Source organism: Protopterus annectens, chromosome 6.part0 (assembly GCF_019279795.1).
Source record: "Protopterus annectens isolate FY-2018-M chromosome 6.part0, PAN1.0, whole genome shotgun sequence".
Lineage (NCBI taxonomy): Eukaryota > Metazoa > Chordata > Ceratodontiformes > Protopteridae > Protopterus > Protopterus annectens.
In genome coordinates this window covers 1,158,191,899-1,158,218,413 of record NC_056737.1, presented here as the reverse complement: position 1 = coordinate 1,158,218,413, position 26,515 = coordinate 1,158,191,899, and the positions used below count along the sequence as shown (strand labels likewise).

The 26,515-nt window shown below is 45.2% G+C and overlaps 1 protein-coding gene across 1 annotated transcript in view; it reads left to right on the top strand.

Annotated features, from left to right (window-relative positions):
• The window catches only part of IFIH1 (interferon induced with helicase C domain 1), a 2,457,004-nt gene that overhangs the window by 1,200,403 nt on the left and 1,230,086 nt on the right, over nt 1-26,515 (top strand). Inside the window, exon 11 of the mRNA XM_044074778.1 lies at nt 17,776-18,032. Within this exon, the coding sequence (XP_043930713.1) occupies nt 17,776-18,032 (257 nt within the window). The remainder of the gene's footprint in view (nt 1-17,775; nt 18,033-26,515) is intronic.

The window sequence follows — 26,515 nt, the reverse complement described above, 5'->3', positions numbered from 1 at the left end:
GATCTGCACAGGCTTCAACCCCCACACACATTGATTGACATGAGGAACAAGCTCATCCTGAAGAGCCTTCTTCCACATCCTGATGAGGTTTCTTCTTCCTCTGCCCCGGCTTTTGGCACTCAACCTCCAAGTAAGAAGTCAGGGGGATGGAGACCAGGCCTGTCCTAAAGAGGGGGATTGGCTTTGGAAGAGGTCTACAGAACACTCTTCCTTGGCTGAGCCTATTTCTAAGACTCACCCGGATCTGAGCCGAAGTTCCCCTCGACTCCGGTCTCCATGCTTCTCCCCAGAGCCAGAGACCTCTCGAGCATGGTCCCCAGCTGTCACCTTTTCTCGGCACCTTTCTAGGCCAGTATTGTTGGCCTGTTCAGTCTGAGGCTCCCGAGTGTTGAGGGGTTGGCACCGATGGTCCCTGGTACCTTGACTCCAACTGTTACCTTGAGTGGTTTGGCCCCGACATATTCAGAGCGGACCAAATCTTGGAGCCATAGCCTCGGCATTGGATCTGAGGGGATGGCATTGACATTGAGGTTTTCAGAGTCATCCCTTCCCCTTGGGGCTTCGGCGCTGGGAGGCTCAGCTCCAGCTCCAACTTCAGCGCCAAGGGTGGTAGATCCAGTCTTGGCTTCGGAAGTCTGCTCGCCTTAGGCATTCGAGGTGGTGGAGAGGGTTCTCTCAGCTCCTTCGAGAACCTTGGTACTCTTGTCCTCGGATTCTGCCCTGGCTCCCTCTCTTTCTGGACTGGAGTCTTCTTTCCTGCCCCCTCAGGGACAGCCAGCTTCCAGTTCACCACATGAGGTTCCAATCCAGGAACTCCCCAAGGTTTCCAGGTCCTGCCTGGAGTCCCCCTCTGAGGAGCCTCCTCGAAAGCGTACATGCAAGAGGAGGCACTTGGACTCCCTGCCGGAGTCTCTCACCAACAATACTGACTTGGAGGAAGGGGAAGGCTCCCTCTGATCTCCCCCGGAGAATGTCTCCTTTTGGGACATTATGGAGATCCTTAGACAACGCAAGCGGTGATCTACCATCAAATCGAATGCTGAGGAATCAGTATTCCTGGAGGCATTTGGCACAGGACCTGCTACCTCCTGGGTGTCTCCCCTTGTGGACCATTTAGTAGACCTGATCTCCACTAGCGCATGGAAAGAACCAGAGATGGTTGAGCCCATACCCAACTGTTCGGACAAAGTGTTTAGCTCCCCATCTGACAAGCCCCACTGGTCCAAAGAGGAGCTGGGTTAGGAGAGCCCCTCGGGCCACCGCCCAGACAGGGAGTCTTGGGCAACGGACCATTTTGGGAAGCGGACCTATGCTTCAGCCTCCATTGCCTTACATGCACTGAATTACTTGGCAAATGTAATCAGACTACAGAGAGACCTGGTGAAGGAGCTCACTGAGTCTGCCCCAGGGTCCATGTCGGCAGAGAAGAAGAAGGTCTTCTCTTCCCATATGACCACCCTTATCTCTCACATGCAACTGAGGGGGCCTTGAGGGCTGCGGGGACTGGCGTGGCCATTAGGTGACATGCCCAGCTCTGGCTTTGTGCCTTTTCGAAGCCCTTCAAGGCATCTTTCAGCAACACTCCATACAATGCTTCCACCTTGTTTGGAAAAACGGTTTGCAACAAGTTAGTCCAGAGCGAGAAGGACTGGAAGACCTTGTCTGCCATCAGGATATGTTTCTCTACCCCACAAAGATCCTTCTCAAGGAATCAGCATGGGGTCAAGAAACTGTGGCTGTTCTTTGTGTTTCACTGTTGCAGTCATCACACTTGGACTATCTGCCTGCAGGTAGCCCTTAAGTCGGCCCAAATATCAGAGATTTAGTATTTCTGCGTCGGTTGCTGTCTCTTTAGGACTGATGTCAGGTCATCATGGGTATAAAACCAGGCAGCCGATGCCATTACATCAGTCTTTCTTGCTGAGGAGGCCGAAGTAGAAGCAGTTCACATGAGTGCCGGTCGGCCGCTACCTGAGTTTTCCTTTCTGAATTGAATCATCCTGAAGTCTTCTAAAGCTAAGTACCCCATTGGGGATCCTTTTTTCTTGCTCTAATTGATGTCAGAAAAAGTTAACAATTGTCTCGCCTGTGGAAAGCAAATACCACACAGAGATTTCCATTCTTACTGCATCACCTATTTAGGCCCAGACCACGACGTAACTCGCTGTCTCTTTTGTGCTTTGTTCCACGCCCAAACTATTCGTCGTCGGGCCCTTATTGTCGCTAAATACTTTCGCTCTAGATCTCCGTATTCTGAAATGGCTTTGGTAAGCCATCCGACTACCAATCTTCTGAAAAAATGTAAGGATAAAGACAGAGACAGACCGCACAGGTCCAAAACTGACGACACTGCTTCCGTTAAGGCAGTCGCCAGTTCGCCGGTACTCAGTGAGGTGCTTTTGCAGCCACTGATGCCCACCTTGATGGATTCGCAGGCCGCTACCGAGACCTGTTCGTATGCCACCCGGATCTGAGCCGAAGTTCCCCTCGTCTCCGGTCTCCATGCTTCTCCCCAGAGCCGGAGACCTCTCAAGTGTGGTCCCCAGCTGTCACCTTTCCTCGGCACCTTTCTAGGCCAAGTATTGTTGGCCTGTTCAGTCTGAGTCTCCTGAGTGTTGAGGGGTTGGCACCGATGGTCCCTGGTACCTTGACTCCAACTGTTACCTTGAGTGGTTTGGCCCCGATCTTGGAGCTGTAGCCTCGGCATTGGATCTTCTTTACTATGGAACCTGCGGATGTCTCTACCTTGGATGGGTCCAGAGCCGCTGAGCAGGCACCGGCTTCTGAGGGTGTTTTCAGGCCTCAACATTTTTATATTAAACCAAAGCCATCAAGGCCAAAACCAACTTCTGTGTCTAAAAAACTGACGCATGAGCCACGTGCTCAGGCCCCTATGCCTAAAAAACAAATGATCAAAATGGCTGAGGATTTAATTACCTTGATCAGGGGTTCTCAACCCCCCCCCCCTGCTAAGAGGCCTAGGCAAGGCACTGATTATGAATCTTCAGATTTCCTCTTCTGATAAGGAATTTTCTATTCCACCTTATGAGGACTCTGATGCAGAGGAATCCATCCCATCTGCTTCTCTTCCTGAGGATTACTCTTTTGGAGAGACTTTACATACTTTAAGGGAACATTTTCACTGGGAGAGTCAGGACTTCGCAGAATCAAAAAAGAGGCTTAGGGATTTTCTTCTTCTTCCTCAGCATAGGCCTTTGGCAATACCTCCTGTATTAGACATTGTTGATGATGTGTTCTCGGAATCTAGCATGGCTCCTAGTAAGTAAGACAGATATTACAGGGTTCCTGACTCCCACAAATTTCTTTTCAAAAAATCCTGCTGCTGATCCTGAGACTATTTCTCAGGGTCCCAAGGGTGTTAAGGCTTCTACAGCCAAAAATCCTACCCCTTCTGATAGAGATTGCAGGGTGCTGTATAGATAGGATAAGAAGGTTTATACGTCTGCAACCTTGGCAATCAGGGCTTTAAACTGCCAGTTTCATATGCTTAAATATCAACAGCATGTTATGGGCCTACTGAAACAGAAAATGATGTTGATTTCTGTTTGGTAATAAGGCAGAATAGGTTTTAAAGAAAATGGAAGACAAAGCTAAATATATGCAAACTGTAAAAGATTTCTTGCAAGTGCAGCCACCCAGGTTCAGTAGGCACTGGCCTGCTAAGAACTGGTCCTTTCCTGTGTCCAACAGAGCCACTCAGGGCAAACCCAGGCACTCCAAAGGCTCCAGATATCAATCACAGGGATCTTACAGGTCTAAGCAATGGGGTGCCTCCACCTCCAAATCTGGAGGTAACAAAGCACAACCCTACAGTAAGCAGTCTCAGTGACTTTCCTCTGCCATCTCCAAGCACTTATCTTTTGGCAGCCCCCCTTGGGGGGGAAACTAGCACTTCATGCTCAAAATTGGCATTTAATTACCCAGGACAAGTGGGTATTAAATGTAGTACCCCAGGGGTACAGATATCATTTCCACACTTTGCCAATTCCAAACGGATGGCCAGATCTGCCACCAAACCAGTGGGCAGATGCCCAGAAACAAGTCATGTCCCTCATGGATATGGGGGCTATTCAGCCAGTACCAGAAAAAGAAAAAGGACAAGGATTTTATTCAAGACTTTTCCTGGTACCCAGAAAAGACAAATCATGGCGTCCAATTCTGGACTTATCAATTCTAAACATGTTCCTGGACATTCCAAAATTCAAAATGCTGACTTTACAACAGCTACTGCCTATGCTAGGCAAGAATGCCTGGTTGGTAACTCAAGACTTAAAAGAGGCATACCTGCATATCCCAATAAGGGAATCTTGCAGAAGATACCTCCGCTTCAAAGCAGGCTTTTTGCATTACCAATTCTCTGCACTTCTCTTTGGCTTATCTACTGTGCCCAGGGTCTTTACAAAGTGCCTGGCACCAGTAATTGCATTTTGCAGACAAAGAAACATTCATATTTATCCTTATCTGGATGATTGCCTCATTCAGGCAGAGGACAAGGACACTCTTCTTCAACATCTGTCATTTGTAAAAAAGCTTCTAACATGCCTAGGGTACACCATGAATGAAAAGAAATCACAACTGGTGCCCTCTCAAATAATTACATTCCTGGGTGCAAGCTTGAATACAACTACCCAGATGGCTTACCTCACACCAGGCAAACAACTTCAATTGACAGCATACTTCAAACAAATGGCAACAAAAATCCAGCTATCTGCAAGACAAATTCTGCAGGCTTTGGGGTTCATGGCATCCTGCATTCTACTAATTCCATATGCGAGACTGCATATGAGGAAACTTCAGTGGTACCTAAAAAGCTTATTGAGTCAACATTGTTACAGCCTGGAAACAATGATTCCTCTCATTCCCTGTCTGCAACAGGAGTTTCTTTGGTGGGCAGAGACATGTCACCAAAACAAGGGACTGTCATTTATTCTACCCACTGCCACCCAAACCCAAACTACAGATGCATCAGACTCTGCTTGGGGGGCACATCTGGCAGGGAGATGCATTCAGGGCAAATAGAGCCCAAACCAAATGCATCTGCATATCAACCAGAAAGAAATGCTAGCTGTTCAGAATGCTCTGACAGCCTTTAAGGACTTCCTTCATCCGCGACAACTACTGATAAAGACGGACAACACCACAGCTATGTGGTATATAAACAAGCAGGGGGGTACCCACTCCTACCCCCTTTGCAGACTAGCCATGACCTTGTGGAGCACAGCCTTGACTTACCAAATGCATTTTCAAGCTCAATCCCTGCCAGGAAAGCAAAATACTCTGTCAGACGACCTAAGCAGAAATCTTATGGACCCACACAAATGGAAACTGGATCCATGAATCTTCAGCATGTTAACACAAAAATGGGGGAGCCCAGACATAGATCTATTTGCCTCTCCCCAAAACTATCAGTTGGACAAATTTTGCACAAGAACTCATAACAAAAAAAGCATGGAAAGTAGATGCTCTATCCTTCAGCTGGAAAAACCTATCAGTCTATGCCTTTCTCCCTCTGCCTCTACTCTCCAGGGTCTTACTAAAAGTCAGACAGGAAAAAACAAAAATGATTCTAATTGCTCTGGACTGGCCTTGCCAGCACTGGTACCCGCTTCTAAGGAATATGACACACCTTCCTCCGTGATACTTGCCTCAAACACCTCACCTATTGTCTCAGCAGAACTATCAAATTCTGCACACTCATCTCCAAACTCTGAATCTTGCAGCATGGCTAATCAGCTAATTTCACCAACCACATCTGTCAGTAAACCTGTGATGGATGTCAGTTTGGAGGCCAGAAGGCCTAGTACTAGAAAATCTTATTCTGATAAATGGAAGAGATTCTGTACTTGGAAACAAGAACAAGGAATAGACACAGCAAAGCCCAATATTCCTCAGATTTTGCAATACTTAACTGAGATACTTCACAAGGGCCTATCTTTTTCTTCAATAAAAATCCATGCCTCTGCCATCTCGGCTCATTACAACACAGAGCCTCCCCTCTTTTCTCATCCCCTGTTAAAACAGTACCTCAGAGGGGCCAAAAATTTAAGGCCTCCCAGGAGAGCGCCAACTCCTGCATGGGACCTCAATTTTGTGCTGGAAAAACTCACCCTACCTCCTTTTGAACCAGCAGCTACTGCGGATATAAAATTTCTTTCTTGGAAGACAGCCTTTCTCTTGGCAGTCACTTCAGCTAGAAGGGTTTCAGAACTACAGGCTCTCATGGCAGTGGAGCCTTTCATTATTTTTTACCCGGACAGGGTGGCCGTCAGGACCAATCCTTCTTTTATGCCTAAGGTGGTATCCAGTGTGGCTCTTAACCAGACCATTCACCTACCAACTTTCTTCCCAAATCTGCAGAACATGGGGAAGCGGATTCTGCATTCATCGGATGTACACAGACAACTAAGATTCTAATTAAACAGGACAAAATCTCTAAGAAAGTCTGAGCAACTACTGGTGGCATTTGCTGCAGGATCAGAGGGGAGGGCTATATCAAAGCAGACTATTTCTAAATGGATAAGCCATTGCATTAATTTCTGCTACTTGCACCATGGTAAAGCTGTGCCCAAGGGGATCAGATCCCATTCCACCTGGGCTGCCTCTACTTCAACAGCTTTCCTCAGAGGGATCCCTACCAGAGACATTCTAGAAGCTGCTACTTGGAGCTCATTTCATACGTTCACAAAGCATTAACATTTACCTCTCTTTTCTAAATTCAGGGCAGGCTTTGCCACTGCAGTCCTGCAGGGCCTTATAGCTGCTCCTAATGCTGTTTAGCTCCATCCTCCCATCCATAGCTTTGGGATTCTACCCAAATCTAATGACTGCATCAGTGAAACATGAAGAACATAGTACAGTTGTGTGCACTTACCATAAATGTAGATGTTCGATTGTATTCACTGTTACAGTCCGGATTACCCTCCCGCCAGCCCCCTTTCTATACCTTTTCTTTCCTTCACTATACTTAAAAGCCTTTGTGGTGTATTTGCTTTTAGTTGAATGTAAATTTTATGTTTTCTAAAGTGCATTTATATATTTACAGTTTTAAATATATATTTTTGCTCCCCATTTGGGGGGCACCTGACATCTGGGGCAAGAAAAACTGATTAAAATGGCGTCGGCTGCATGTTTTATACCCCTGGCGACCTGACGTCATGGAAGAGGAGACAGCAACCGACACAGGACCCAAGACTTTGTTATTCAGGCCGACTGAGGGCAACCTGCCAGCAGATTACCCAAATGTAATGACTGCAACAGTGAATACACTCGAACATCTACATTTATGGTAAGTGTACACAACTGTACTTTTCAGATGGTCACGCTACAGTCTATACTTCCTTTTCTAGGAAAGGACAATTGGATGTGCTCAATAGATCTCCAGGATGTGTACTACCATATAAAGATGGCCGGAACATCCAGGGATCATCTGCACTTTTGGCTGGGAGCCAGTCACTTTCAGTTTCGGGTTCTGCCCTTTAGTCTCACTACAGCCCCCAAAGTGTTCACCATATGCATGGCAGTAGTCACGGCTCACCTGAGGTGGTTAGGATCCCAGGTGTTTCCATATTTAGACGACTGGCTCCTCACCTCCACCACCAAGCATCAACTCATACACACATTGGAGACAACCTTAGATCTTTGCAGTCGTTTGGGGATTACTATAAACTGGGACAAATCTGCTTTACAGCCATCCTGATGTACCATCTTTATCAGAGCAGATCTTGACACAGTTTCCATGACCATAAAACTGCCAATGGAAAGAGTGGTGAGTCTTCGACAACAAATTCTGACTCTCATCCCCAAACACAGAGCTCCAGTTTCAGTAGTGCTCAAATTACTAGGGACCATGGCAGCAGCCATCATTGCCATTCCATTAGGCTGAATGCACATGCAGATACTGCAATGGCTGGTTTTCACACAATGGTCTATTAAGGAACTTCCAGTGTCTCACCGCATCATGATAACAAAATCATGCACGAAGGATCTTCTTCGGTGGCTGACCTCTCCTCAAGTGACAATAGGACGTCCCTTTGTTTTTCCAACCCCGGTTGCCACTGTGACCATGGACGCCTCCCTGATAGGGTGGGGGGGGGGGGCATTTTCTGGGAAGGACAGCCCAAGGCACATGGGAGAATCATGAGGCTTATCTTCATATCAATGTCCTAGAGATGAGAGCGGTACTTCTACTAGTGTTGCAGTCCTTTCAAAACTTTCTACCTCTAGGGACTATTGCAATACAGACAGACAATATGTCAGTGGTCTGGTACATAAACAGGGAGGAACCAGATCATACCCCTTATGTTGAGAAGCCTTGAGAGTATGGCAGTGGGCAATTTCCACCCAACACTTTCTGATAACAATGCACATTCCAGGGAGGTCCAATGTGATAGCGGACAAATTGAGCAGAGCAATACTGTCTCCTCATGAGTGGTCCCTGAAAAAAGAAGTAGTGGAAAGGATGTTCCGCAGATGGGGCCAGCCTTTCTGTGACCTCTTTGCAACTCCCGCCAACACCAAATGCAGCAACTACTTTGCCCTGATCCCCAACTCAGGAGATGCCGCAAGGGATGCACTTGTGCACAGCTGGCCCCCTGGACTTCTTTATGCTTTTCCCACGTTTCCTCTGATACCCAAATTCTTACAGAAAGCCAGCACTCTGAGAAGGACCATTATTTTGATAGCCCCTTATTGGCCTCGTCAAATTTGGTTCCCCTTTCTGCAGCCTCATCTACTGGAAGAACCGTGGATCCTGGATCCAGTTCCAGATCTTCTGATAAATTCATCAGAGGTTCTTCATCCTGCAATTCATACCCTAAAACTGACAGCTTGGTTGCTCCAGTTCCACCAATAGCCAGGTTCCACAAGTTATCACCTGGAGCACAGAACATCCTAATTTCTTCTCATAAATCTTCTACTAGGAAACTATACCTTAGCAAGTTGAAAAGATTTTCTATATGGGCGTCAAATAATAATGCTGATCCATATATTCCCTTGATGTGCACAGTCAACTTAGGTTTTATAAATTGTCCCTTCTTGAATGACATTAGACTTGCACAGTTTTCCTGGGACTGGGGTCCAACTGGAGCACTTAGTTTTGAGGTCTGGTGCATGAAGATGTCACTTTTAGGTCTGAGTTCCCTTAGCCAACATCACACTTCCCATGCACCCTGCAGTGACTAGAAGCTTTTGTATAATGTCCAGATGTTCGGGTAGCAAGAGAGGGAAACCCAAGAGTTTGGACTACTACAACATGGAAGAGAAGGATATCTATGGTTGTAGGAAGATTTTACACAATTATTCCTTTCTGGGATATTATAGCTTGTAAACTAAGGTCAGCCTTCCACTGTACATCTCTTTTCTAAGTCACCATAGCTGCCACAATACTTGATCTTATGTTGTTAGTCTTCATGCAGTCCTTGAGTGTGGGCTCGATTCTGAGCCTCGGAACCGACTAGGCCATTTTTCCAGCTCGCTCCTCCCAGAACTCTCAAGCTAGACTCTACCCATAATGCTCCTTCACTAAATTACCTCAGACCTTCTTTGCCACTTCGTGGTGTCAGATGTTTTCAGTCTCTCAAGCCTTGGCAGTGTATTATTGTGAGTTTATTAGATTTTCTTTGTCCTTATCTCCCATTTTTCTATAATTATATAGCTCTTCTATATTTCTACCCACTCCTCCCTCATATTTAGTGCACGTGTGACTGTTTTCTTCTACTTACCTCACTTTGTACCATTAGGTAATCTAACATACCATTGTTGGTACTTCCTTTCCCTCCTTCCTTTACCACAGGGTAATCCCTATTAGTATTGTTGGTAATTTTTCTCTTTTCTGTTGTTCCCAAAAAAAAATAAATAAATACTTTTTCTTTCTCTGTCTCTCTTTCCTCAGTGTGTGTGTGTGTGTGTGTGTGTGTGTGTGTGTGTGTGTGTGTGTGTGTGTGTTAGTGTGGCTTAGGCCTCTATTTTTTGACAATTTGACTATGGCCGATAAGTCTACTAAGGGCACTTGGATGGACACAGCATTTGTGCTTACTGTCTAGGTATTGTCCACCTCCAGGAGGATTGTGCTATTTGTCAAGGTTTCTCCAACATTACCTTGACAGCACGAAGAAACAAGCTTATTTTAAAGGGACTACTGAAGGGTGATTTTGAAGCAACAATATCTGTTCCCAAGACTTCATCTTCTTTTTCATCCAAAACTAAAAAAAACAGTCACATTCGGTTCCGACAAGCTCCTCGGAACCACATGCAAAATTGATCAAACCCCCTTCGGTGTCAACTGCCTCTTTTGCACTGATAGATAAAGATGACTTGACTTTGACTCAAACTTCGGTGCAGGCATCTGAAGCTTCGGTATGGAAGCAACCTCAGCTTATTACATTACCAAGGATCACTTACTCTCCATCGGTGGACCTGTTTGCTGACCGTCCACCAAGTCCTTTTTTGGAACCAAGACCATCTAGGTCCCCATCAGCCTCTTCGATTTGGTCTACTAAGAGCCTATCCAAGTCAGATATTATGAGGCTGGTTGACCAGCTCCTGACGGCGAGGGGATTGTCTCCATCTTCAGTTCCAAGCCAACTTGGATCCGGAGTTGGTCCTTCCTCAACGCCCATTCAAATTCCTCCTCCAACTCCAGCCTCGGAGCCCCTGGTACAGCTACAGCTGCCTCAGTGCCGGTTAGATCTCCATCTCTGGCACCGATAATTGCCTTGAGCTCTTCCAGTTTGTCGGAACCAGAGACCTCCCGAGGTCGAGACTTTGTTGCTGGTTCCGAGGGGCAGGGTTTGACTTTGATATGTTTGGAGCCCTCCTTGCCCCTTGAGGCCTCGGCATTCGTAAGCTCAGCCTTGGATTCTGCCTTGGAGGCAGCTTCCTTGGTGCAGGGGTGGGACCACAGTTCCGAATGAGTCTATTTTGGTTTTCAGTTCCCATCTCTGTACGGGCGGACCTGCCTTTTGGGCCCTAGAGAAGGCTTTGTCCATAGGGGACTGACGGTCTATGCCCTCCTTGTCAGGCCAAGTATCTTGTACATCCCCTAGACCAGAACTTCCTCCAGGCTGATCCCTGGGACAGAGGGCACAGAAGCCTCAGGAACAATCCACTATGGTGATTTCTTCTTCGGCTACCTCTCTGGAACATACCACTGAAGAGGTACCTTCAAAGAAGAAGTGCAAGAGGAAGCACTTGGACTCCCCGGAATAGTCTTTCACAGAGGATACTGATTTCGATGAAGGGGAAGGTTCCCCTAGGTCACCCCCTGATGATGATTCCTTTGGGGACATCCTACAAATTCTGAAGCAGAGGGGTGGCTGGACTCCCCCCCCCCCCCAACCTTCCACAGAGGAATTGGTATACCTGGAGGCTTTTTGTACCCAGCCCTCTACCTCTTGGATCTATCTACCAACTGACAAGCTTATTAAAGTGATTGCTCAGCGGGCCTGGAAGATTCCTAACTCCATCGAGCCGATCCCTAAGAGACCTATCCAGATTCTGTCTGCCTCTAAGGATGAAGAACACTGGGCCAGGGGTATTCCTGTAGACACCATGGTGATAGTGACAGCCACCAAAAAGGCACTTGCAGAAGAAAGTCCTACTATCTATCCTAACAAAGAGTCTAGCACTATGGATAGGTTTGGAAAGTGCATATACGCCGAAGGGACGACAAGAGCAGCAGGTTCAGGTGTAGCCATCAGAAGACACGCCTGGATGCGCTTGTGTGATTTTGCAGAGCCATTTAAATCTTCTTTCGTCAATGCTCCAATTGATGGATGATCCCTGTTTGGACCCAAGATTAAAGACACGCTAGTCAGATGTGAGAAAGTTGGGAAGACTCTTTCTGCCATGGGCGTATGCTTCTCTACTCCTCAGTAGCCCAACTCTAGGAACCAGAGAAGTGGGAGGCTATAGTTCAAAAAGACCCAAGGGCCTTTCCAAGACTTATGTGGCAAGGACTTCTCCCAGGGCAGAGGGGGAAGTAATAATGGAAGACACCATCCAAGAGGCAGAAGTGGCCCGCAGAACCAGGGGTCCAGAGATTCCTTCTCAGGTAACTCCTACCAGCACTCCTAAACGGAGGCTCGATTGCCTTCCTCTGGAGGCAGTTGGGAGACAATTATCCCTGCAGCAATCTGCCTGGCTACAAATTACATCAGACAAATGGGTGCAGGGGATCATTTCCAGACGATATATCATTCCCCTTTCAACAAAACCAAAAGCGCAAAAAAAGACTCCCAGATATTTCACCCAGTCACAGGGAAGCAACAGTCTTAAAAATACAAAAAAATGCTAGACAAAAGAGTCATCCAGTCAGTCCCACTAGACCAGAGAGGATCTGAAATCTACTCAAGGTTTGTTTTAGTGCTCAAAAAAAAAACAGGGGACTGCAGATCTATTTTGGATCTCAACCAGTTGAACAAATCAGTTCAACAAACCAAATTCCAGATGGTCTCAGTGCAGTCAATGCTTCCATTTTTGGAAAAAAGATGACTGGATATGCTCAGTAGATCTTTAAGATACATATTACCACATAAAAATGAACAAGTGCTCCAGAAGATTCCTGCACTTCTGGTTGGGAGTCGGTCACTTTCAGTTTAGGACACTGCCCTTTGGCCTCACCACAGCCCCCTGGGTGTTCACCAAATGCATGGCAGTGATAGCAATGCATCTCAAACTGCTAGGTTTCCGAGTATTTCCATATTTTGATGACTGGCTCCTTACCACTACCATCAAGCGTCAACTTGTACAGGCAAGAGATTACACCCTTCACCTTTGCAACACCTTAGAATCACAATAAATTACGAAAAATCCCATTTGGAATCTACACAACAGCTGGAATTCATTGGAGCTATACTAGACACAGTCATGGGATTTGCATCATTCTCATTATAAATGCTGCAGAGGATCGGATCACAAGTAAACCACATCATTTAGAACAGAAGTGTTCCAGCAAGACTCATCCTGCAGACTCTAGAGTCAATGGCAGCCTCTATTACCCTAGTTCGCATGGCCAGATATCACAAATTGTTTCTGGCCTCCCAATGGTCATTATTAAACCAACGATCACCAGTCATTGCAAACAGGACCTGTCTTGGTGGTTCCAATCCAAGGAACTCTTGTCGGGTCATCCCTTTGTCCTACCTCAACCCCAAGCCATAGTGACCACGGATGCTTCCCAGATAGGGTGGAGGGGGCAATATCTGGGAAGGACAGTCCAAGGCACTTGGTACCAGATGGAGGCCAATTTGCATATCAGTGTTCTAGAGATGAGGGAGGTGCTCTTAGCGTTGCGAGCATTTCAAGATACCCTCCCCTTTGGAACACTGACAGTACAAACAGACAACATGTCAGTAGTCTGGTACATCAACAAACAAGGCGGAACCAAGTGTTACCCGCTTTGTCAAGAAGCCCTCAGAGTATGGCAATGGGTGATTTCTTCCAACTGCTTTCTAATGGCAATGCACATTCCAGGGAGCTCCAATGTGATTGTGGACAAGTTGAGCAGAACTATCCTAATGCCTCACAAGTGGTCTCTCAATCCATTAGTGGTGGAAAAGGTATTCCACCACTGGGGTCAACCTTGCTGTGATCTACTTGCGTCTCCTATGAGCAACAAGTGCAGCAGTTACTTTGTCTTAATCCCCCCTCCATGGGAGTCACCCAGATACTTTCTTCTCCACAATTGTCCCCCCCCCCGGTCTTCTGTATGCCTTTCCCCTGACTCCTCTGATATGTCAGTTTCTAAAGAAAGCTAAGAGGTTGAAGAACAAAATTGCTGCCTTCTGGCCTCGACAAGTCTGGTTTCCCTTGCTTTGGCCTCACCTGCTTCAGAAACCTTGAATTCTGGACCCAGCTCCAGACCTATTTTCTCTTCCAGAAGGAATGGTTCATCCGAATCTCCAGCATTTCAAGCTCACTGTCTGGCTTCCCAGTTCCCATGATTGCCAGGCACTCCTCCCTTACTTTCCCGGTCCAACAAATCATTTTTCCCCACTACAAGCCTTCACCTAGAAAGCTGTACCATAACAAATGGATAAAATTTGCTAGATAGTTGCAACAGTAATATCAATCCCTACGCAGCACCTGTGGATAAAGTTTTAGATTTTCTGACCTTTCTTTATCAGTCTGGCTCCTCAGCTTCTACCATTCGAGTAAATCTTGCTGCGATATCTAATTTCCATGTTGGTTTTGATAGTTCTTCACTTATGTCTCATAAACTTTATGAGGCCTTTTTAAAGGAACCTTAATGCTAAGGCCTCCATTTAAAGAGCCCATTGCTCCATGGGATTTACCTTTGGTCCTACAGTCTCTCATTTCATCCCATTTTGAACCTTCAGCAACTTGTTATTAAAGTTTTTGACCTGTAAAATTTTATTTTTGATAGCTATCACTTCAGCCAGAAGAATATCGGAAATTCAAGCCTTGTCCTGCAGGCCCCCCCTATTTAATATTTCATAAGGACAGGGTCTCCTTCAGGACGAATCCATCTTTTTTGCCAAAGGTTGTTTCAGAATCAAATATCAATCAAACCTTATATATATCAGTCTTTTTCCCTAATTTCTCTAATTTGGGAGAGTACTATCTGCACTTATTAGACGTTAACAGGCAATTACGTTTTTACCTTCACAGAACAAAGGACATCAGAAAATCCGACCAACTGTTTTTTGCCTTTTCCTCTCTTTCCTAAGGTAATCCAGTTTCTAAGGTTACCTTAGTTAAATGGCTTAGGGATTGTATTAGTTTTATTTATCACTCAAAGGGACTTCACCCACCATGTCCTGTGAAACCTCATTCAACTAGAGCTGCAGTAGCTTCTGCAGTTTTTCATGTTAGAGCTTCTTTAGATGACATTTGTGCGGCAGTTACATGGGCATCTCCTCATACCTTTATTACTCATTACAAACTGGACCAGGTCTCTAGGGGACGTGCATCATTCGGTTCGATGGTGCTCAGGAATATTCTTTCATGAGACCTGCCAAGATTCAGGTAGCTGGGGACTCTGTCCCACAGTCAAAGATTGAGTGCAGATTGACAACATCAAATAAAGATGTTATGTCTTACTATAATGTTCCATCTGTGTTGTCAGTCTTCACTAATCCTTGACACCCCCCCCCCCCCTCTTTCCCCATGTCTAAGACTCTTAGTAGACTGAATATTCCCAAACACTGGCTTCATAATAGGGACACAGATATGGTCTCTTATTTATTACTTCTTGTCTGATGTCACTATGATAGGCAAATTCAATCTGAGGTAATTTAGTGAAGGAGCATTATGAGTAGAGCCTAGCTTGAGAGTTTTGGGAGGAGCGAGCTGGAAAAAACGACCAAGTCGGTTCCGAGGTTCAGAACAGAGACCGCAGTCAAGGATTAGTGAAGACCGACAGCACAGATGGAAATTTATGGTAAAACATAACTTCTTTTTCTTTTTCATATCAGGAAACAAAGTACAACAAAATAATCCTGGTGTTCTATAAACTCTTTCAGTCATAGATAAGGGCAATTTATAGGCCTTCCCAGAACTTAAACTCTTGCCAAATCCAGCCCAAAGTGTCATCTTTGCTTTTACAAAATCCAAACAATCCTCATGTTTGAAAAAACACATAATTGCAGATTTCTTATTATTGTCTTGTCTTCCAGTGAAACCATTTGCTGTTAGATGCAATCTATATGACCAAAGTCCTCCATGGTTTAGTATTCCACAAGTCCTCTGCTTTATTGACCACCTAGCAACATGCTGCCCTTTTAATGACTCTGAGTCCTCAGTTCTGAGCATTCCAACTGTGAGATATATTAACCTGTGTCCCAATAGCCATTGTAACTCATGGATAATCATTTCCAGTGTAGTATTCACATCTTTTGATGAAGACCTTAGAATTAATATTTTATCTTCACATTCTTTACCAGGCCAAATCACACCTGCACTGTCACTACTGCTTGCCATCTTATCCTGTCAGATCATGTCATCATCCATTTTTGCCAAACATTCCTTCATCATGACACTCATAATTATTTATCTGAACAGTCCAGTCACATTCAGCTCAAATTATCACTATGAAATTTATAGTTACACCAGTTTATACTCTAGTATGTAGAGTGACTGAAGGAGGGAGCTGACCTCTGAAAACACTGCAATATTTACCCAAACTCATTTTTAATATGGCTTCTTATGTATAATTCATTTCTAATAAAAGTCTGTCTTTTGAAATGTCACCCGTCCTGTGATCTGTATAGTATTGATTGTACATTTTAAAGGGTTTATATTAGATCATCGAAACGGCAGAATTTCGAATGATCTAATATCGAAGCCAATATCGCAAATGCTGAAAACTGAGAAGCTGCACAAAACCGAATTCTTTCCTAGGGAAAGAATTTGGTTGGCTGTTGTTGTGGCTTCGCTGTTTTCAGCGATGCGGTGGAAAGTTTCGGGCTGGGTTAAGGTAAGTGTGTGATTGTGTGGATGTTCGGGTTAGAGCGCGGGTTGGGTGAGTTAGGGCGTGGGTCAGGTAAGTGTACGATTGTACACCAATGGCCAGCAATTGCAATACTAAAACACTGGAATCCAAGGTAAATAGAAAATGTTTATCGAGTATCCATTTTAGATTTCTTGTTCAAACCAGTTTCGGCTAACCAGCCTTCATCAGTGAATAGAATTGCTGGCTGTTGGTGTATGATTCGTTAATGGTTTGGCCAAGCACACCACACTTGCAAAGCATTAAGTTCCAAGTGTGCGATTGTGACAGAATTTGGGGTTAGGGGTGGGTTAAGTGAGTTAGGGTTAGGGCGCGAGTGAGGTGAGTGTTTGATAGTGAGAATTTGGGGTTAGGGGCGGGTTAAGTGAGTTAGGGTTAGGGCGCGGCTGAGGTGATTGTGCGATAGTGAGAATTTGGGGTTAGGGGCAGGTTAAGTGAGTTAGGGTTATGGTGTGGATGAGGTGAGTGTGTGATAGTGATGGACCTTAAGGTTAGGGTCTGGGTTAAGGTAAGTGGATAGATAGTAGTGTATGTGCAGTGTAGTGTAGGGTTAGATGTAACTTTTAAATGTATGTGTGTGGATTGCTGATTTTTAGTGTGCTTGGGGTGTGTGTTACTCGGAACAGCAAATTTTTTCCGTGGGAAAAAATTCGCTGTTTTGAGGTTTCAATATTGTTAGGGTTCGGGTTTTGCAGTTCGGCGTTACGGCATTCGATAATGTGCCGTTTTGATGATCTGATATAGACCGCATTTTAAAGTGGATAAAGACAGTCCAGCTTGTCTTTGCTGTACTCTGTTCTCCTGCAGACACAACAGCAGGGGACCAAAATAAGACAAAAATCAGCAGGGATCGAGCAACTTTTGATAAAAGAGAAAATGAACTTGATATCCTTTGCTTCCTCAGCCTTCTCCCTCCACTCACTGATTTTTTGACCACTAGACACAAATCTGGGTACTAGTAGCAGCATGCTGGCCAAGACTGCTGCATTTATCTAACTAAAAATCTGTAAACAGAATTAAAGTCATATGCAAAAATGTAATTCTTTCTTTACATTTCTAATGATGTTTATGCATTCTTATTGGAAAGTGTAACTGTTCTAAAGAAACCAAACATGAGTGCGTAGTCAGTAAAGGTTTATTGTAAACCCCTTTCTATTTATTGTAAATGCAATTGCTTTATGTTGGATATTGTACAGAAATTAGTGGTCCAGTATTTTGACATATGTAACACCATGATCACACCACATACTTATTTACACTGACCTTTTCTTTCTGCCACAAAATAGACAATCAACAGGAGCTTGAGGATGTGGCTGCCAAGCCTGAATATGAAAATAATAAGCTGACAAAACTGAGGAGAACAATTCTTGAAGAGTTTACCAAAAAGGAAGAGGCAAGAGGAATCATCTTCACAAAGACTCGACAGAGTGCAGTTGCTTTATATCAATGGATTCATGATGATGTTAAGTTCAGTCAAGGGGGAGTAAAGGCTCATTATTTGATTGGGGCTGGCCATAACAGTGCATTTAAACCAATGACACAGGTAAGCAGATATGCAGTAGCAGGTCAGAGATAATAAAGGGTTTTGGTTAAAAATTATAAGGATTGCATAGAGCAAGACAGTGATATTCTTTGACAATTAAGACCAAAATTGTGCCACCGAATCATAATTTGTATGTTGAAGTAAGATTCGATAGATGCCATTTGGAGGTTCTGGAAGCAATTCTATCAGAAGCATACATTGAAGCAATATATTCTTGCTTCAGAAGTATAATGTGTGACAACAGATTAGTATGTTATGCCTTTGAGGAAACCAGGGAATCCTGAACGTCTAGGAGGCTGCTTCTTGCACTAAGCAGTTCTTAAGACCTTCCACTAGTGGACTAAAAGTTCCTTGTCACTGCAGAACCTAATAAAACAGTTCTTTAAAGATGTTTCTGTTTGATGAGCAGTACCACTGTATCTGCAAACTGATGGATTCAGGACCAATGAAAAGGTGTGGCATCCTGTTAGGTGGGTTTGTCTTAGAACTGTCTAAATAGTACAGCAGCCTTGTTGTTGTCTTTCCTTTTCACAAAATGTACTTTGCATATTATTTGGATTTGTACAAGTAGCCAGACAAAACACAGCACAATTCATCCTTGTTTCTCTTTCATATGATCTATTGCTTTTCATGATATTCAAGTGCTTGAGAGGTACAGTGACAGCGTAGGACCCCACATGGGGAACAGCAGGAAGCACCTGAATGAATGGAGCTAACTGTAATGGGGCAGGTCTGTACTACAGCAGGCCATAGATCATTTATCTGTGTTCAAACAGCAGCCGTGGTTAGTCACTTTCATGAGTACCCCAACTCAGACTTCCTGCAGAAATACCACCTGATGCATTTTCCTTGAATGCACACACACACACACACACACACACACACACACACACACACACACACACACACACACTAGGCTTTAAGGAAAAATCAGCAAAAATTATTTTTTGTAGGGGGAAATTTCCCTACATCCCCAGTGTGGATGACTTTGTCCCCACATTCCCTAACTTGTATATACTAACTGCATAGTTACAGAAACTGTGGGGGAAATGGAAAACACCCATTAAGTCTAAAACATGACTCTTATAACTGCAGTCTTGCAGTCAGCTGATACACTGCAAAAATATTCTAGGAACCAACATATAGCAGAGTTTGCTTTGAGCAGTATTTTTCTGACGGAGCTAAATTCAAGAAGATATAGCTTTTCCACTGCCTCAGTACACTCTCATTGTAGAAACATTATTGATTATATATGCCCATCAGACGTTGCTAGGCTAATGGCCCTAGAGCCTTTTAATCCTAGTCATTCATACCCCAATGTTCTCAATTATCATTACCCATGGACTAGAATGACTTTGGTATATACTTGTGCTGTAGGGCATCTGCAAGCTACCCCTGTCCATATGGGGCATAGATGACAAGTCGGGCTGATTTTGCAATTTCCATCCATTGACCCAAGTTCTGTTTGAATAGTCTTAAGGAAGAGCTCTGATTCACATGATTGGGGAGTCTGTTCCAGAGAATGGGGTAATCTTTGAGATTCATTCTTGGCCCTAAAACATGTTCTGTTTGTCACAGATGAGGTTAAGATCCTTAGCTTAAGTAATTCTGTTTCTTTTTGTTTGCAAATGTGTAGAAAATCCATCAGGACTGGGTCAGAGAATGTCTTGTAGGCTAGGCATAGATCACCCTCAGCAGTCTGTAGGAAACCGAATGCAGGGGCACCACTTTGAGGCAGTCCTCACAGGACATGTTATTTACACCCTGTATTCTTTTAGTGAGGAACCTCTGTGGCTGTTCCAGTTGTTGCAAATGAGGTACATGCGAGAGAGTCCATTGTACTCAATTATGGGTCTAATGATGGCTGAATATAGTGGCAGTATGATCTCTTAAGATCTGGATTCCATTCCATTGCTTATACGTTGTGCCACATAGAGGGATTTAGAGGGCTTTTCTCTCCACCACAGACACATAGTGATAAAAGTTCAGGTTAAAGTCAACCTGAGTTCCCAGATCCCTTACCACTATGTCTCCTCTTGGGGGGGGGGTGTTATCAATTTTGTAATTTGCATGGCTGGTCATCCTCCCAAAGGGTAAAATTATGCATTTTTTTCATTGAGTTTTAGGCCATGGTTCTGGTGCCAGTTATTCATCTGTGTTAGACCCTCCAGGAGGATATCTGCATATTTTGGGGATTCAGTTATTGCTCTCAGCTTACTGTCATCAGCAGATTTGGTCAGCCAAAGGCCCTCCACATTTGCCTTGACTTCAGAGAAGTATATTCTGAACAGAAGAGGTCCTAGTACTAAGCCCTGTGGGACACCACTAGTAACATGCTTCTTGGTGAAGGTGGATTCCCACCCTAACTTCATGTGTCTTATCGGTGAGCCATTTGGATATCTATCAGGTGACAGGGATTTATACCTAAATTTGTGAGCTTATCTGTAATACATGAGTGAGGTATTGTGTCATATGCCTTTGCCAGGTCGAGGTAGGCAGTATGCACTGTTTTGCCCTTGTCCATGGCTCTAGTGACTGTCTCAAAAAAATCCAACAGGTTTAGTAGGCATGGCCTGCTCATGACTAAACCAAACTGGAATGAGTCCAATATTTGAAGATATCTTGTTTTTGTTTTTCAGTCCACTAATTCTTTCCATGGCCTTGCATATAAGTCTAGCAAACTTATGGATCTGTAGTTTCCTGGGTCTGTTGATGGCACCCCTTTGTGTAGAGGGATGACCACTGTAGTACTCCGTTCCCTAGAGATGAAACCAGTCTGGAGGCTGTGATTGAGCAGAGATTCTAGTGGGCCTGACAGGTTATGTTTCAAGCTATTTAGGAGACATCCTGTGATGGTATCAGGACCCACTGGTACAGTGCTTTTAGCTTTGAAAAGTACATTGAGGACCTTAATTTAGTGATAGTTGGGGAGAAATTGTAGCGGGCATTTCCTGTGGATAACTGGGAGTGATAGGGGTGAAATTTGAGCTAAATTTATCAGCCAGCAAATTTGTTGAGGTGTATATTAGATAGTCGAAGTTCTGTAACTCCGAACACCTAATGGTCAAACCATTAAGTTCAAAGTTACAGAACTTCAACTATGCAAAAAAAAAAAATACAAAACGTACAAATCAATAACTTGCTGTAAGCAGGGGGGCAAGCCCCCTGCACCCCCCACACCCCCGCTACTTAAATATACCAACTTTGAGTTCGCACAACATTGAAGTGAATGAAAACCTCCGCTTATGGAGATTTCCATTCAAATGCTCGAACTTTTACAAATTCAAACGTCTGGTCTCGACCAAATGTGGTTCGAACTTGTAAAAGTTCAACTACGTGAATGGAACCCATTTGTTGTATCCTCCAGTTTGGTACAGAGAGTTCCATTTACTATTAGCTCATGGTTATTCTTAGCCTGGGACAGTATTTTTGCCTCAAAGTTGATGGACTTCATTAATCCCCTGAGTTGCTTGTTAAGACTGATAAGGGATTGTTTTTGCTGTTGGGCATAGCCCTTTCTATTTTTGGACAGGATTTTCTTTCTTTTGTTGGAGAACCTATTTATATTGTGGTCCACCAAGGGGGCTTGCTTTTAGAGTTTGTCTTAAGTTTATTTCAGTTTGGTGCTGCTGTTTCTTTGCAGTTATTTGTATGGTTGTGCAGGGTTTCTGTTAACACTTTCAGATAGCCCAGAGTGACCTCTGAGCTTCGGGTGGCTTGAAAATTAAATATGTCATCTCTTAATAGGAGGTAATTAGCCTTGAAAATGTCCTTAAAGGTTCTGGGCTTTGCTGGGAGTTCAGGCTTAATATTTAATGTGAAGTTGTTCAATCTGGCCGTTCATTCTTCACTGATGGGTTTCGGAGTCGATCCATCGGCTCCAGCACGGCCGTTAGCAAAGGTCAAGGTTTACCAGTAGCTCGAGACCAAGCCTCGTATCCCATGATGCACTGCTGGAATTACCTCAGATCTAGTTTGCCACATCATGGATCTCAGTGGTTCCAGTTCGCTCGAGCCTTTTTTTTTCTTTTGACACAAAATCGCTTCTCACAAGTTTTTTGAAAAAATTCTTTAATTTTTATAGATAGTTAGTTATATATTAAGCTCCTGTAGTTGTCTCTTTAAACCTATTCCCTTGGTGCTTCATAGTTTAAAATATTTATAGCAGCCTCGTGTTAGACCTAGTTATTCAGTGTGCATTATACTTTTCATAGTGTAGATAGTGTGCTGTTACACTTTTAGTAGAGTTGGCCTTATTTTCCCAGGCCATTGTTAGAGTGTTTTTTGTATTAAAGTGAGCCTAAGGATAGCTTTAATTTTTAGGCTGTATTATACTGTTGGCCGTTTTTCTCCAGCCATTTGTTAAATGCTGTTGGTTAATTAGAAGTGTTTCTTGAGCCTTGGATAGATTTTTCTTCTAGGTTGTTTTAGACTGTTTAGTCTGTGTTGTTGTTTGTTAATATGTCTGAGGAAAAAGACAAGCACCCAAAGTCTGAATTCAAAAAATGTCCAGACTGCGGACAAAAGATGTCTCTCACTGATGGGCATGTTCAGTGCGTGTATTGTTTGGGTGTGGTGCACTTGCAAGAGTCCTGTAGCATTTGCCATTCCTTTTCTTCAAGGGTTCTTTTAGAGAGGAAAAGGAAACTTGTGGATCGAGGTTTGCTGAAGCATCCTTTTACTGAAGCTTTGTTTGACGGGATGAGGCCAGCAAGTCCTCTAAATCATCAAAATCATCTACTGATTCTAAGGCATCTAAAAAGTCTAAGAAAGTGGAGGATTCCGGGACTTCAGCTCCACAGCTCTCGGAGCCGAGTGTCTCTTCTTTTCGGAGCCGGCCCACTGTTTTGGAGCCGGTCTCTGAGAGACCTGTATCTCCACTTCTCCAATCGGCACCTTCGGTGTACTCCTCTAGATCTTCTGTCAGCCTCACGGATTTGGATATGGACCAGTTGGCACAGAAGCTCTTGCAGGCACCAGGCCTTGCCAAATTGTTGTCGGCTCCGACCCCAGCTTCGGAACCGAAGACCACCATCCCGGATTTGACTGCTCCTCCTCCGAGCCGTACCGGATCTTTGGAGGTGGAGGGGGATGCCCTGCTGTTTGTGGAGCCTTTGGAGCCGAGACCTGCTCCGGTGTCATCGGTTCCATCTATTCTGACGTTCTCTGCACCGACCGGGGACTCTGGGGGCCGACACTCTCCTGTCAGGTCCAGGGAGGATAGTCACACTGACTTGTCGGTGCCGACTCTTCCTCTCTAGGCCTCGGCTTGGATGAGCTCAGCTCCTACCTCCAGCTTGGAGCCCATGGCCTCGGTGCGGGAGGGGATGGTGGTTCCCTTGGGTCCATCAACTCCTTCTCATCGGAGCCATGATGCTTTCGAAGCCATGAGGAGAGCCTTGTCCCCAAAGACATCCTCGACACCATGTCTGGCCTCTTCTTCCCCCAAAGTGCCTGTGTCCGCTTCTGCCTCCATCGTCCAGGCCAAGTGTAGAGACCCTGAGCCTTGGGTAGCCCCACAGGGTGCCCCTTGCTCTTCCGAGACCTCCCCAGAGCTCCCACTGAGGAGGCTCCCAGGAAGAGATTGTGAAAGAGGAGACACTTGGACTCCCCACAGGACTCTTTGACATCTGATACTGACTTGGATGAGTCAGAAGGGTCCCCACGATCCCCCTCTGAGGAAATCTCCTTTGCGGAGAGACTCGAGATCCTTAGGTAGAGGGGTGATTGGCAATCCAAATTCCCTACTGAGGATGAGTCAGTTCTCCTGAAGGCTTTTTGGTCTCAACCTTCCACCTCTTGGGTGTCTCCGCCCTTCAATGAGGTCATGCAGCTGGTCTCTCAAAGGGAGTCACTGGAGTCCATGGAGCCTGTCCCACGGAGGCCATCAAGTTCATTTGCCACTGTAGATAAAGATTTCTTGTCCAAGGGAGTCCCTGTTGATGCCATGGTGGTGTTGGTGGTGGCCACCAAGAAGGAAATGTCTGAGACTTCCTAGACGATCCATCCTCCTAACAGAGAGTCTAGGATCATGGATTGATATGGGAAACGCATGTTTAGTTCAGCGACTTTTACACTCCGATCCCTGAACTATTTGACCCACTTCACCAGACTGTAAAGAGATCTCCTTAAGGAGTTGGGAGATACTCTTCAGGGTACTGTAGCTGCAGGGGCTTCTGACAAAGTTGCCGCCCAGCTCACTACCTTAAATTCCATCATGAACTCGTCCATGTGTCTCATATTATATGCAGCTGATGGGATGAGTAGAGCAGCGGGTACAGGAGTTGCACTAAGACGACATTCCTGGATGCGCTTGTGTTCCTTCGCGGAGCCCTTTAAGTCTTCATTTGTCAACACCTCTTTTGATGGCTCATCTCTCTTTGGGCCCAAAGTGAAGGAAATTCTCACCAGGTGTGAGCAAGAGGGAAAGACTCTGTCTGCCATCGGAGTCCGTTTTTCCACCCCTACTCGGCCTTACCCTAAAGGCCAATGGGGAGAGAAAATGTGGTTCCGAAAAGCTCAAGGAGCCTTTCAGGACACATGTGGTCAACCCCCCTCTAGGGGCAGAGGAGGGGGTAACAATGGAAGATGCCGCAGAGGGGGTCCGCAACACAAGGGAGACCAGACTGTCCTGCTCTGGAGGCAGTCGGGGGTCGCTTATCTTTATACCCAGATGCCTGGCTAGATATAACAAATGACAGCAGGGTACAAAGTATTATTTCCAGAGGGTATTTCATACCATTCTTCACCCAACCCACGCCCCCAAGGAGAATCCCGGACATTCCACCCAGTTACAGGCAGCAAGCAACTGTAGACGTCCGCAAGTTGCTAGAAAAAGAGTCATCCAGCCAGTCCCAGCAGACCAACTAGGATCCAGAACTTACTCAAGATTCTTTTTGTTTCCAAAGAAAACCGGGGACTATAGACCTATTTTGGACCTCAACAGAGTCAACCAATTTGTAAACAAAGAGAAGTTCCGGACGGTCATGCTTCAGTCAATACTTTCCTTTTTAGGGAGAGACAATTGGATGTGCTCAATAGATCTCAAGGATGCGTACTACCACATAAAAATGGCCAGGCCATCCAGAGATCATTTGCGTTTCTGGCTGGGAGCCAATCATTATCACTTTCTAGCCCTGCCCTTTGGTCTCACTACAGCCCCCAGAGTGTTCACCAAATGCATGGCAGTGGTCACGGCTCATCTGAGGTGTCTAGGATTCCAGGTGTTTCCGTACTTAGACGATTGCCTCCTTACCTCCACCACCAGGCATCAACTTATTCAAGCAAGAGAATATACTCTGACACTCTGCCATCACTTAGGCATTACAATCAACTCAGAAAAATCTGCCTTGTCACCATCGCAGCATACTGTCTTTATAGGGGCAGAGTTAGACACTTCAACCACCACTCTACGACTATCAATCGAGAGGATCTTTCTCCTTCACCAGCATGTCAACTCACTAGTGTCGTAGGACAGAGCACCAGCCACAAAAGTCCTAAAAGTATTAGGTTTGATGGCTGCAGTGATCTTGGCCATACCATTAGCAAGGATGCACATGCGGATTCTTCAATGGCCGTTGTTCACCCAATGGTCCTATCAGGAACTTCCAAGGAGTCATATGATTTTGATTACAAACTCTTGCAGAAGAGATCTCCAGTGGTGGTTGATGTCTCTTCATGTAACTATAGGACGTCCATTTGTTCTACCCCCTCCAGTAGCCACTGTGACCACGGACGCTTCCCTGATAGGGTGGGGGTGCATTTTCTGGGAATGACTCCCCAAGGCACGTGGACAGATCTAAGAGTCACACCTGCATATCAATGTTCTGGAGATGAGAACAGTACTTCTGGCAATGCAGTACTTTCAGGACTCTCTTCCTCTAGGGACGAATGCAATTCAGATAGACAACATGTCGGTAGCCCGGTACTTGAACAAGCAAGGCGGGACCAAGTCTTACGCCCTTTGCCGAGAAGTCCTCAGAGTTCGGCAGTGGGCTGTCTCCTCCCAGCGCTTTCTGTTGGCAACGCACATTCTGGGGAGGTCCAGCGTGATAACAGACAAACTGAGCAGGGCAATTTTGTTGCCACACAAGTGGTCCCTCAAACAAAAGATTGCGGACAGGATTTTCTGCAAATGGGGCCAGCCTTGCTGCGATCTTTTTGCCGGTCACGTCAACACCAAATGCAGAAGCTACTTTGCCCTGATTCCCCCTCTGGGACAACCCCCGAGAGATGCACTCGTACACGATTGGCCCCCGGGTCTCCTCTATGCATTCCCTCCAATCCTTCTTATACCCAGACTTTTACAGAAAGCAAGGTTGCTGGGAAGGACTATCATCCTCTGAGCCCCACATTGGCCTCGGCAGATTTGGTTCCCATTTCTTCATCATCATCTATTGGAGGATCCATGGATTCTGGACCCATTTTCAGACCTTCTGATACATCCATTGGGGGACCTCCATCCCTCCTTGCAGTCACTGAAG